Source organism: Pteropus medius, unplaced genomic scaffold (assembly GCF_902729225.1).
Source record: "Pteropus medius unplaced genomic scaffold, Ma_sr-lr_union100, whole genome shotgun sequence".
Lineage (NCBI taxonomy): Eukaryota > Metazoa > Chordata > Mammalia > Chiroptera > Pteropodidae > Pteropus > Pteropus medius.
In genome coordinates, this window is record NW_024349227.1 from 1,175,203 (window position 1) to 1,188,105 (window position 12,903).

General features: G+C 40.3%; 1 protein-coding gene and 2 pseudogenes across 1 annotated transcript in view; 2 read left to right on the forward strand and 1 right to left on the reverse strand.

Moving 5' to 3' along the window:
- The window catches only part of NUCKS1 (nuclear casein kinase and cyclin dependent kinase substrate 1), a 33,162-nt gene that overhangs the window by 2,846 nt on the left and 17,413 nt on the right, over positions 1-12,903 (forward strand). The window contains exon 2 of the mRNA XM_039881883.1: positions 5,882-6,030. Within this exon, the coding sequence (XP_039737817.1) occupies positions 5,882-6,030 (149 nt within the window). The remainder of the gene's footprint in view (positions 1-5,881; positions 6,031-12,903) is intronic.
- Positions 106-224, reverse strand: LOC120618030 (uncharacterized; annotated as a pseudogene).
- Positions 11,598-11,716, forward strand: LOC120618010 (uncharacterized; annotated as a pseudogene).

Consider the following 12,903-nt stretch of genomic DNA (forward strand, 5'->3'; position numbering starts at 1 on the left):
TTAAGGAACTTACCTAGGGTCACACAACTAGCTGGTAGTGGAGCCAAGAATAAACATTTTTTAATTCAAATAATATAGACATTTTTTTTTTAATTTTTTTTTTAACACCTATAGCACCCAGTATTCCTAGATGGTCTCCCATCCAAGTACTAACCAGGCCCAACACTGCCTAGCTTCCAAGATCAGACAAGATCAGACGTGTTCAGGGTGGCATGGCCGTAGACAATACAGACATGTTTTGGAAGGAGGTAGAATTCTTTAAATTTCGTCCAGGTTATTGTCTACACGTATAGTCCCAACTGTCCACCCTACCCCTTAAAACAAAAGGCTTCCTGCAACTTATTTTTTCTTTTTAATGTATCTTTGATATCTCCCTATGTAAGAACATATAGTTCTACCTCATTCTTTTTAATTGCTGCATAAGATTATATGGATGTATTATAATTTACGTAACCAGTTATCTACTAATGGATGTTTGGGTTATTTATTTTTCCTCTCAATGCCACAGACTAACATCTTTATTTATTTACAATTTTATGAGAAAAGTTTTTTAGGAGCTCCTAGAAGTATGTCAAAGAGCATATACACTTGAAGTTTAAATACAGTGCCATATTTCCCACCAAAATGTTTTTACCAATGTGTAGTCCTACCGATTGGTCTGAGGGGCCAGTTTACCCATATCCTTAGCAAGACTATTTCGACCTTTACCAATCTGGAAAGTGAAAAAAAATTTAATTATTTTTTATTTTGTTATGAGTGAGTATATTTTTAAATGTATTAGTCAGTTGTACTCTGTTAGTCACTATTTATGTCCTATATTTGTTTTTATTTTGTTGTCTTTTTCTTAGTGATTTTGTAAAAGCTGTTTGTATATTAAAGATATTAACCTTTTGTCCTACATATTGCACATATTTCCTCCAGTTCATGGAGAGATGTTAAGCGGAGTGATATTAAATTTGTGCTGGAGACATCTGTGGTAATAACTTAAATGCTAGTATAAAGTGGTTAGACTTTATTATGGAAACTGTATGGACATATTGAGCCCTATGCTTTAGGAAGGTAGCATTGTTGTATCTACCACAGGGTACAAAAAAAGTTGGCATAGGGGGAAGCAGAGAAAAGCTGTTACAGTAATTTAAGGATGAATGGTGACAGTGGAAATGGCAAATGAAAAATAGATTTGAGAAATGCAGTGAAGAAAGAATCAAGAGGTTTCCATGTTAAAAACTAAAAGGCATAGGGTAGAGTTAGCACCAAGGATTTGAGCTTGGGTGATTTAGATGATACTGCTGACAGAAATGGGGGAGTCAGGAAAAGAATGCAGGTAGGAGAGATGATTTTTTTGGCATAGACATAAATTAAGCTTATGGGCATCCTCACGGAGATGTCTGTTAGGCAGTCAGGATACTGGGCCGGAACTCAGAGAGAGGCAGAGAGACCTGCAGTATAGTTGGTGGTCATATCCCTCTACTGGGTATGGATCAGTTTCCCAGGAATGGTTAGGAAATAGTGGAGAAAGAACGACCGCACCTTGGACACCCACAGTGCTGAAAGATGATTATCACTGTTCTCACTGTCATTTTTTCTCTGGCTATACACTGGAGCAGTCTTTGTGAACTCTGTTCCCAGGGCTTAAGGATGGTTGTGTTCTGTTGAAGGAATAAACCAGCAGTAGGATTGGGGGGATTTTCTGTCAGTGAAGACAGTGTGAACCATTCCGCCTCCCACAGTGCTGCACTTTCACAAGTGAGCCCACTTTTTTCTTGTTATGCCAGTAGGACTGATTCAATTATTCCCATTTTACAAATAAAGGAGCTGAGGCTCAGGAGCTTAAAATTTGCTGAGGTTACCTAGGTAGTAAATCACAGTGCTCAGAGGCAGATATCCTTGATTACAAGTTCAGTGCTCTTTTCGTTATGTATACCTTGGAGACTCCCCTTTCAGCAATGTTCACTTCAGAATATTTGTCAGTGGTTTAGATGGATAAGGCTGTGTCTCCTTCAATGTTACAAGAGCAGGTTTTCTATAGATTGTATTGGTTTCAAGCAAAACGAAAAGTATTAGTCTTTGTGGGAGTTTCCCTTCAATTTAAACTAAATGTCAAGTTGTAGATCTTTTTATGTTTTAGTAGCAGAAATCCACCTAAACTTAGCTCTTAACATTCTTAAAGGTAGAGAGGAAATGGAAGTGTAGAGCCAAAGAAATGTATATTTGAGAAAATGAATTTAAACGTTTAAATTGACTTTGGCCCCACCTTTTTCTGACTGTGACCTGAGGGCGAGAGAGCATCCTCCTTAACCATGAACCTTTCTCTAGGCAGATTGCTTCGCCTTTGGGATTGCAGAAACACTAACCAGACACAGCTCTCCTGTCCTGTCCTTTCTTCTGAGTGTGTGTGGGGGGAGGCGGGGGGCAGAGAGAGTCAGCAGGTTGGAGGTGGGAGTTAAGGAAGAAAAAAAAAAGCCTGGAAAAAGCTTTTTTTTAACTTCCTGGCAGGATCTTCAAAGAGAGGTGACTTTCTGTGTTCCTGTGATCAGTACAAACATTGTCTGTCTGTCTTTAGACCTGGTTGGCCGACTTTTATGAAGTCCCAGAACTAGAAGTGCCCTGCACAAAGTAAGTGCTCAAAAATTCTTATAAAGCCCCCAGCTTCTATAGCATAGCCTTGAAGGAATTGGGTCTTTGTTAGGGACAGGGAAGAGTCATCTGTCCTACCCCTCACCTCCAGCACTGCTACTTCTTACTGTCTTTAACATGTGCAGGGAAGAAGGAAAAGGCTACTTCTCAAAATATAAGAGAAATTAAGCATTGAATTTAAAAGGTCATTAAATACCACTTCCGGCAAAAAGGAGTAACTGACTTTTCTGTCTCCTGAGCTTTTTTTTTTTTTAATTTTCAGTGTGTGTGTGTGTGTGTGTGTGTATCCCTTCAAGGTTATCCAATGGTACTTCTAAAATGTAACCTATCATATGATCAGTGTCTTTCTTCAGTTTCCAACAAACTGGTTGTGGTTGAGACAGGTGCCCAAGGCAGATCATTTGGAGATGCGTTAAAGGGAACTCACCTTGGAGATTGCATTCCAAATTCTCTTGGCAGCCAGGGAGCCAGTTCTTGTAGGCATACTTCTCAACTTATCCCCTAAGACAGCGGTCTCCAACATATTTGGCACCAGGGATTGGTGCTTCTATGAGAATCTAACGCCTGATGATCTGAGGTGGAGCTGGTGGAGCTGATGAAGCTTTGCTCACCCAGCCTGCCACTCACCTCCTGCTCACCTCCTGCTGTGTGACCAAGTTCTTAACAGGCCACAGACTGTTACAGGTCTGTATCCCGAGGGTTGGGGACCCCTGCCCTAAAAAGTATACTAGAAGTTTAAGTCTTAAGTTAATTCCTTCTTAAGAGATAGTGTTTGTTGAAATACTGAGTGAATAAACAAATGGAGGGAAGGTGTTAACTGAAGCTGAAGTGAAGAGAGAGGTAGGACATGACCTTCACCTGGGAAGAGTAAGAGCCTTCATTCAGTGGCCATCTGTATATTGGCCTTGAACTAAACTATCAGGCCAAGGCCTGGAAGATCTGTTCGGAAATTTCTGCTTGCCTGGACATGTTGAGTATGGCCAGTTCCTTTCATTACCTACGAAATGAGTAACAATAATTCTTCTGCTTCATCTCACAATACCAAATAATGGTATTTGCTAAAATAATAGCAATCTGCCCTAATAAAACAGCCTCCAACAAAGTCACTCGTGATCACTGCACTACCCTGTCTCTGCACTGGCATTTTGACAATAAGATGGCTGACAATATACTTAGTCAAAATATATTCGGCTACTATACAAAAATAAATAACAAATATTGGCAAGGATGTGAAGAAACCAGAACCCTTATGTACTTCTGGTAGGAATGAAAAATGGTGCAGCTGCTGTGAGAAATAGTATGCAGATTCCTCAAAAAATTAAAAGTAGAATTATAATATGACCTAGTAATTCTACTTCTGTGTATATACCCCAAATAATTGAAAGTAGGGGCTCAAAGAGATATGTGTACCCTCTGTTCCTTGCAGCATTATTCACAATAGTCAAAATCTGGAAGCAACCCAAGTGTCCGTTGGCAATTAATTGGGTAAACAAAAGATGGTATATACATACAGTGAAATATTATTCAGCCTTTAAAAGGCAGAAAATTTTGATACATGCTACAACATAAATGAACCTAGAAGACATTTTGCTAAGTGAAATAAGCCAATCACAAAAGGACAAATACTATATGGTTCTATTTATATGAGGTACCTAGAGTAGTCAAGTTTATAAAGACAGAGGGTAAAATAGTGGGTGCCAGGGGCTAGAGAGAAAAGAAATGGTGAGTTAGTGTTTAATGGGTAGAGTTTCAGTTGGGTTTGCTGAAAAAGTTCTGGAGATGGGTTGTGATGATTCCACAACAATGTGAATGTACTTAATACCACAATTATACACTTAAAAATGGAGTTAAAATGGCGAATTTCATACATCTTTTTACTACCAAAAAAAAAACATTTGGGGAGAAAGAGTGGAGTGGCATGAAGAAGGCAGAAGGTAACTTTAATGCTTATCTTCCCTTAGAAATGCCCAGATTTTACAAAGGAGACTTTCAGCAAGGTTTGTGTATGGCATATATCTTCAGTTGGTTATTAACAGGCTGGCTGCCTGTGGCTGGGTTGAAGTCTATTTTACAACGGTGGGGTAAATATTAGCTGTTTCCCATAAGGCTCCTGAGCTCTGCCTCTGAGGGTTTTAAGCACCAAACTAATGTTCATGGATTTAAATGGAATGATCTGAGTTACCCTAACTTATTTGACCTGCCTCTTGAGCCAGCTCCATCTACCCATACTCAGAGATCAGATCATCTTTTAAAAATGGAATTTAACAATTTTAAGCACTTCCGTAGCGCTTATTGTGTGCCAGAGACTGTCCTAAAGGCTTTTCATGTATCAACTCATTTAATCCTAATAACCCTATAAGGTTAAGTACTATTGTTCCCCATTTTACGTATGCGAAAACTGAGGCACATACATAAAGTTATACAACTATTAAGGTGTGGACTTGGGGTTCAAACCGAAACACTTTGTGGCCCCAGAGTTCGTGCTCCTTGTCATTAGCGCCCCGCCACCCAAATAATGTCCAAGACAAGGGACTTTAATGACCCTGAAGTAGAACTCAAGGGTCCAGAATGGAGAACAGAAATTTGGGGTGAAGTTATTCCCTGCTTATGATCCTGCCTCTCAGCTCCAGCAGAGGCTGGACCGCTGAGGGCTAATGCTAAAAGCGAGGGGACTGGGCTTGTGAGTTTAAGGTCAAATCTTTCGAACCTATGGAATTTCCCTCCAATTCTGAAGCAACCGTTCTATGACGAATCAGCTGCCTATCCCACAGGTTTTGCTATTCGTGGAGTTTGTAGGTGATAAAGGCAGGAGAAATAAAAGATAATTAATTAAAATTAAATGACAATGACCCCTATATAAATAGTTTTTTCCAGTGGTTCCAAGATGCGACCCAAGACGAATCTGCAACTCTGGAGTGGAAACCAGGGGGCGGGCCGAGCAGCGACCATTTTTGTTTTGCGGGCGTGCGCTCTCAGAGCATCTTGACTAACAGGACCCCACGGAGGAGGCGGAGCCTATCAGGGAGTGGGGCGGGGCCTAGGGGACGTGATGATTCAAACAGACTAATGAGCTCGGCGCATCTGGCAGAAGCCGCCAATGACCGGGCGTGTTGGGGCGGAGCCCACAAACCCTAGTGGGTTTGGTTGCACGGCGGCTTTGGCGCATTTTCGGCTGGTTTGATTCATCCATTTTGAGGAGACGGGGGAGAGGGGGGCTCGTCTGCTTACAGGGCCCTGAACCAAGGAGCGGCGGAGTTTGAGAAGCCAGCACCTCGGGGTTCAGCGCAGCGGCCCATCGGCCGGATTGGGGGTGGGGCGCCGAGCGCGCGGGGGGGGGTTCTGGTCTTTGGCTTCTCAACTCGGTCCTGTTCGACGGCATGTCTCGCCTGTCAGGTCAGTGTGGAGTCTGAGGCCTGAAGCGGGTTGGAGGTGGGGGCTCAGTGGTAAGGAGTGGGGGAAGCAAGCCTAGAGTCGGCTCCGGTGCCACGCGCGGCCTCCTCCCTTTCGGGGCTTGCGCGCGCCCTTGAGCGTGGGGGGCCTTGCTGGCGCGCGTGGCTGAGCGGGGGTGGCGGCCGCGCGCCCATGCGCGCTCCTCCCCGCGCTGCTGCAGCCTCCGAGCTGCTCCACTGCCTCCCCCACCCGCCGCACTGGAGCGGGTGGGGTGTTCCCTGAACCATCAGTGGCCAGAGGGGGAGGGGTGTGAAGTCAGCGCCCCTACCCAGGCCCCACCTCCTCGAGGCCCGCCCCTTTGAGCCCGCTGGGGAAACACCGGAGGGCTCGGGCCCACACTTTGAGGAGAGGCGGAGACGCCCGTGTTGACCCTTTCCCCCTTATGCCTGCGTGGGGGTTTGGGGGGGACTTAGCTGTCTTTCTCCTACAGACCGGAGTGTTCCACACCAACGGGGAGGGGCAGCACTGCCACCGGGCCCCGCCTCCGTCCTCGGGGGTCGCTGCGGGGCCCCGCCTCCCGCATCGGGCCGGGCGTGGGCGGGGCTCAGCCTTCCCACCTCCGGCAAAAGTGAGAGTTCGGAACCAGGCCCTAGAAAATAATGATTGCTACCTCTTTCTAACTTGTAGTTCCGACCGGTTTAACCCCTCGAGTTCGCCCTTCCCTCTGACTAGAAATGTCCTTCCTCGGGGAAATGTCCTTCCTTCGGGAGGTGCGGGTTAACAGCACCACCCAAATCCCGTGTGGTTCTCGTTCCCGCTAGCTCTCTACTCTGGCCCAGCGTACACGTCTCGCATGTTTTTGTGACTCTCTTTACCCCGAATAACTTTTAATAATAAAGAGGCTAGATTTAGTTAACCATTAGACTTCATTCTGAGAATTTCAACAAGTTTGCTGTGCCTCAGCAGACAGTGGAATCGCCCTTTGCCGTCCTGGCTGTTGCATGGAATGTGCCATTTATGGAGGGGTGTGGCTTAATTCAATTTGTTGAGGCCTTAAAAGAGCGCTGTTGCTACATATTCCGTTTAATATAATGTTCGTGACGCTTCCGTTGTGAGGAATTGGCTACTTTCCATAGTATTTCTGGATACGTAGGTAAAGGTTTCGTTTTAAAATATTTTAACAGTTATTGCTTCCCCTTCTTTCCAAGTTTTCTGAGAAAGGGAAGTTATTTTGATCTAGAGTTCTAAACCCGGGAATGGGTTTTGTGCCACACCGTTCTGTCTCCTGACTAGACCTTCCTTCTCCAGCTTATGGTGGTATAGGACTGCGTACCCTACGCTCAGGTTGGGCATCAAGAGAGTGCTAATAACTAACTGCTTGACTGCTTTTCTGCCTTCTGATTTCAACCCGCATCTCTGATAACTCACCATCGCAACCAGGAAGAGTTTTGCCGAGTTTTTGGCAAGGAGTCTGAATACACGTTGCAGGTTATAGTATGCACGCTTCGCCCCCCCCCCATAAAAATTGACCGATGTACCCATCAGTTTATGTAGAATATTTTCTTTAGGAGCAGGTCAAACATACTATCATAATAAAGATTCGCCTCATCTCGATTGGATCTTCTGTCTTACGGAAGTAAATTACTGTGTGATGAAATTGGACTATTAGTTTTCTCTGCCTTTTAACTCTAGTGCACTAGGTTTTGGTGACTTTATTGTTGTGACTTATACTCATCTGCCTGAGTTTGTGACTCCAGATTTAGATTGAAACAGGAACAGAACTTTTTTTACTTGAAAACTGGATTTTTCATATCACCAGTTGGAGACAAATATATTAAGTACTTTCTATAAGTTTTTTGTAGGCATCGAGATTTCTACACAACTTTTCTCTTGCTCAGTATGTTGTTAAAAAATAATTTTAACTTTATTTTTTCCTAATTGATGAATGAAGTTAATATATTGTGGGATTTTTTTGGTCACTTTTAAGTTATTAATTTCAAAGCACTTGGTTTCTGATAAAGTCTCTGTAACTTTTTTTTAAGCCTTTAACATACTCATGACCAATAATAAAGCAGAAATAATTAAACTTGAGTTTGGTGGTTTGTTAAATTTTTCAGTTAGAAAAGTCCTCTTAGAGAAGTGCTTTTATTTCAAGGTGTAAATATGTATTGAGGGCATTTAACAAAAAATCACTGATCAACATTAATTTCGGAATAATCAGCCTTGTATAAGAACAAACCAAAAAAATGTTAATGGAAACCTTAAAAAACAAAATAAACCAAAAAAGAAATTGGAAAATAATAGTATTAGCACATCTTCTTTTGGAGTATGTTTCTGCCCTTGGGCCTACATAGAATTTTGAGGTTTTTATGGTTTTCATTTTAATATTAACCTAAGCATTTAAAGAAAGTTTAGAAACGTATTAATGGCTGCTTGACACCATTTTCCAAATGAAAGGAATGAAGAACTGATCAGCTATAGCAGGGTTTTCCCATAGATGTGTGTAACACATATCTAAGTAGTTTCGTTTATACAGTATTGCTATCTTTACGGTTTATTCGATTTGTTATATATAAATGAGAGCTCACATATTTTAGGCCTTGGTTTCAAAGTTACAGCATAAAATTATAGTCTTGGAGCTAGTAAGAAATGTAGGCAAATTATTTTACAAGGACTTACTGGGGACCTGGACAAATGAAGTGCTTTGTATCACACTAGTAGGTGCCAAGGTTGGTCCTAGAATCTAGATTTCTCTCTGTGCAGTCCTGCTCATCCTCTCTCTCTTTATACACAACAGTCTCTTTACCTTCTGCCTGATAAGTATTGATGTTTTGTAATGCATGGGACTTTTCAAAATGCTTTTCATATTACTCTTATCCTTATGAGGAAGAAAAATACCATTACTTGTAAGAGATGAGAAAGAAAGTTCAGAGATTTATTGATGTGCCCAGACTAGAATCAAGGATTTTTGAAATTCATCTTGGTATATTCTGCAGAGATCCTCCTCCCTTATTGAAAATTATCTAAGTCACTCAAATCAATCTACTTGATGTCTTGCTATCTTGTCTTTTGTTTAGTACTTGAGGTTGGAAGGAACTTTACCATTGAATGTTTATATATGAAAGCATAGGCTCTTGTAGGTTGATGTTGAAAATTTAACAGCTTTCCCAGATTCCAGATTGCTTTCATGTCCAAGAGAATTATGTTTGAGATGTCTGGATTCTAAAAATTGGTATTCTCTCTTACCAGAAAATTAGTTTCAAAAGGTACTCAGTTAAAGGGAAAACTTAGAAACCTAAAAATTCAAGGTAGCTTGGGGTTTATGATACCAAGTATGTACAGGAAAACGTTAAAAATTTAGTATTCTAGTAAATGTGGTTAAAGTGAACCTGGTTCCTTATATCTCTTATTCTCTACTCCCAGGTTATGTGTGTCTGTGTCTGTGTCTGTGTAATTTTTATTAATCTTGGATCTGTACATTCGATTATTACTTATGTGTCACTTTACTCCAAAAAGACACTCTTCCGTAGACTTCACCTTCAAAGATATGTCACATAATAACTTGCAAAGTCTGAACAATGGGGGGAGTTAATTTTATAACAACACTTAAGTATTCAGCATTTCCCAACCTACATGTAGTTAGTTAAGCTGAGAATTAATAATAGTGTTTAAAGTGTGGTTTTTAAAAGTAATTCGTTAAACATTTACTGAAAATAAGCAGAGTCACTGTGCTAGAGGCTTTCACTTTATCTTGTTTTATCCTTATTACAACCCTGTAAAGTAGGATTTTTTTTTTAAATTCCTACGTAACAGGTGATTAAGCTTAAAGAATATGTTACTCAAGGTCATAGAACTATTAAAGCAAGGCCAAGATCTGAATCCAGATTTTCTGAATACAAAGCTGGCATTCTTTCCATAGTACCAGACTTTCCTTTCTAGTATTTGGCATGAAGATGGTCAAATGTTGTACATTCTGTATACATGAGTTTTTAGCTCTGTGTAGAAAATATTTAGGGAAAATATGGCCCAAATGTTTTAAATAGTTTTGTTCAACTCTATATTTAGAATAATTTTCAGAGATAAAGTCCAGTTCCTTCATTTTATCGCTGATGACTTTGAAGCCAAAGGAATTAAGGTGTAGACATAGGAGCTGGATTTAGACTACACGAGTTTTAGCTGTTCTCCTTTCTACTAGATTTACATTTACTGATTTTCAATTCCATATAGAATGTTTTACAGATCCACATCCCTTGTTTGAAACCATTGGAGCCATATATATTTGGAAGTTCATATTTTTGCAAGAATTTTAAAAAGGTGACGGTGTCTATCTGTATATTAATGTACCATCACCAGTGAGTCTGGGGTAGTGCTCCTATCAAACACATTACTATCTCTATAGTAAAACTTATGAATTTTCACACACACACAAAGCTAAGAAGCCCCTCACTGTTCATGTCAAGTCAGGTTTACTACGTAAGTTATGAAAGTATTTTGGTTTTCAAAACTTTGAATTTCTAAACTGGATTAAAGATTTTGAACTTAAACAGAAGTTAATTTCTCAGCCTTCGGTTTTAGAAAAAAAATCACGTGGCAACTCAATTGAGTTATCACTAAGCAACTCTTTGTGCCAAAATATTCTGCCAGGTACTTTACACATATTTCAAAACTTTGAAACAACTCTTTAAGCAAGGTATATATTATCCCCATTTCATATATGAGATAGCCGAGTCTTGGCCAAATTAAGTGACAGGCCCAGTTCACCTAACTTACTAAAGAGGTGAAGCAGGAATTCAAATCCAAGTGTGGACAACCCAAAGTCAGTTGGTGTGATCGTTCCTGTGAGACACTGCCACTAGGTGTCACTCTTTCTTGCAGTAGTGGTGTGCTTTGCCATCTCTGGAGGGGGTTACAGTTCATAATACAACTCGTGGGGAAGACCAACTTTAAAGTGAGCTTGAGGGAGCGGGTAGTGGAGAAAAGGACAATTTTTGGAAGAAATAGGAGAATATGTGGAGATATTAAAAGAAGATACACTGCATATAGAGGAAAGAGCAGTGAAGGAGTGTGAGGCTTTTATAGGAATACGTGCATGTAAGATGTGGCATTGCTTTAAGTGTTATACATTTCATACTACAGCAGGGTATTTCCCCCTGACTAGAATAAGTGGATAGATTCCAAAGCCACTTAAAAGATACTGTAAGAAAATTAATGAGCCCGTTCTACATGGAAGTGTAGATTGGGAAATGCCGAACAAAATGGTAGCTAACTGAATTCGGTTTGTACTGAAATATGTATAATCAATTAGGATTTGTCCCAGGAACAAAACTTAAAACCTATCACCGATTCATCATATTAAAAGACTGAAAGGAAAACCATGGCATTTAAAAAGGTTCAACAACTATTGTAACACTCATTAGTATATTACATTTAGAAGGAAATTAATTTAAAAATGGAGGTGATCGAACTTCACAAAAGTTACAAACTAATGTATGTTGTTGAGTTTTTAATGATTTAAGTCAATTAGCAGTACTCTTGCTGTGAGGTAACAGCACAGTAAAAGAAATTCTGGGGTCTACAGCCATGCTACCCTGAACAAGCCGGATTCCATCTGATCTCGGAAGCTAAGCAGGGTCAGGCCTGGTTAGTACTTGGATGGGAGACCACCTAGGAAGACCAGGTGCTGTAAGTGTAAAAAATAAAAAAATAAGGGATTGTAAGCTGACAGAGTCCTTGTAATCTATGAGGTCAACCAAGGGTTGCCTCACCTAAAAAAATACTGGGTATCAGGAGACGGGTTCCAGCCTCTGTGTAGGTTTATACAATGGAGATGTTTGAACTCCACTTGAATAATAACAGTACCTTATATTTACAAAGCATTTTATAGTTATCGGGATTTTTCTTATAGGTTTTTTCCAGCTCTAAAATAAAATTAATATGAAGGAGAAAGTAATTTTCAATAAAGGGAGATTGGTTTTACTTACTTATTTATATATTTGGTCTGTTTTTCCAGAAATATAAAACAAGGCCACCATATTATATCCACATCATAGTCCATGTGAATGGTGCCCTTCTGAATTTAATAAGATTTAGAGTCTGCATAGCCAGATGCTTGCAGTACAGACTTGGTTACTTGAACTTAACAGTGAAGTTATCGAGCATGCTGTGAACTATTACTTCTATTTGCATTTTTAAATTCTTGGCTGCAAAGGGAAATAAATGTAACTCATTACTCTAGATTATAAAGAAGTATCTAGAGATAACCTCAGTATAGGAGACAGCAGTGTTATGCATAATAGGCAAATACATTTACCACAGGACACTTTGGTCAAAGTGGGGCATCCCTTTGTCTTAAAAAATGTGTCACTATCTAGATTCTAGGAAGCGGGACTGATAAAGCATTGCATTGCCATGTTTTTAAATAACTACTATATAAATAGCCATAATTACAGGTTTTTGAAATACTTTAGGTGAAGAGACCACAGGTTGCCAAAGAGTATTTCAACTGGGTATAACATTTTTGGGTGCTTTGTAGTGCATATCTATTTTTTGAATTTTGTACATGTTCTAGTTACCTGCTGAGCAAGGTGATCTGCAGGGAGATTTTATCTGTCAAGAAAAAAATGACCCAGTATATGATCTACTTGAGAAATGAAAAATTTGCTTGATTGAGAAAATCCACCCTGCTTTTCATTGGGCTGGAATAACACGCACCTGTCTGCCACAGTTATGCTGCAGCTGTAAAGATTTATAACGATTCTCTAAAATCGGAGACTATCAGAAACTTTGCTACTTGAAATCATATCAGTAAGAATAAAACCTCACTTTTGTCAGAAAGAGCTAAGTCCTTTTGACATGGAGAACCAGCCTCAATTTACA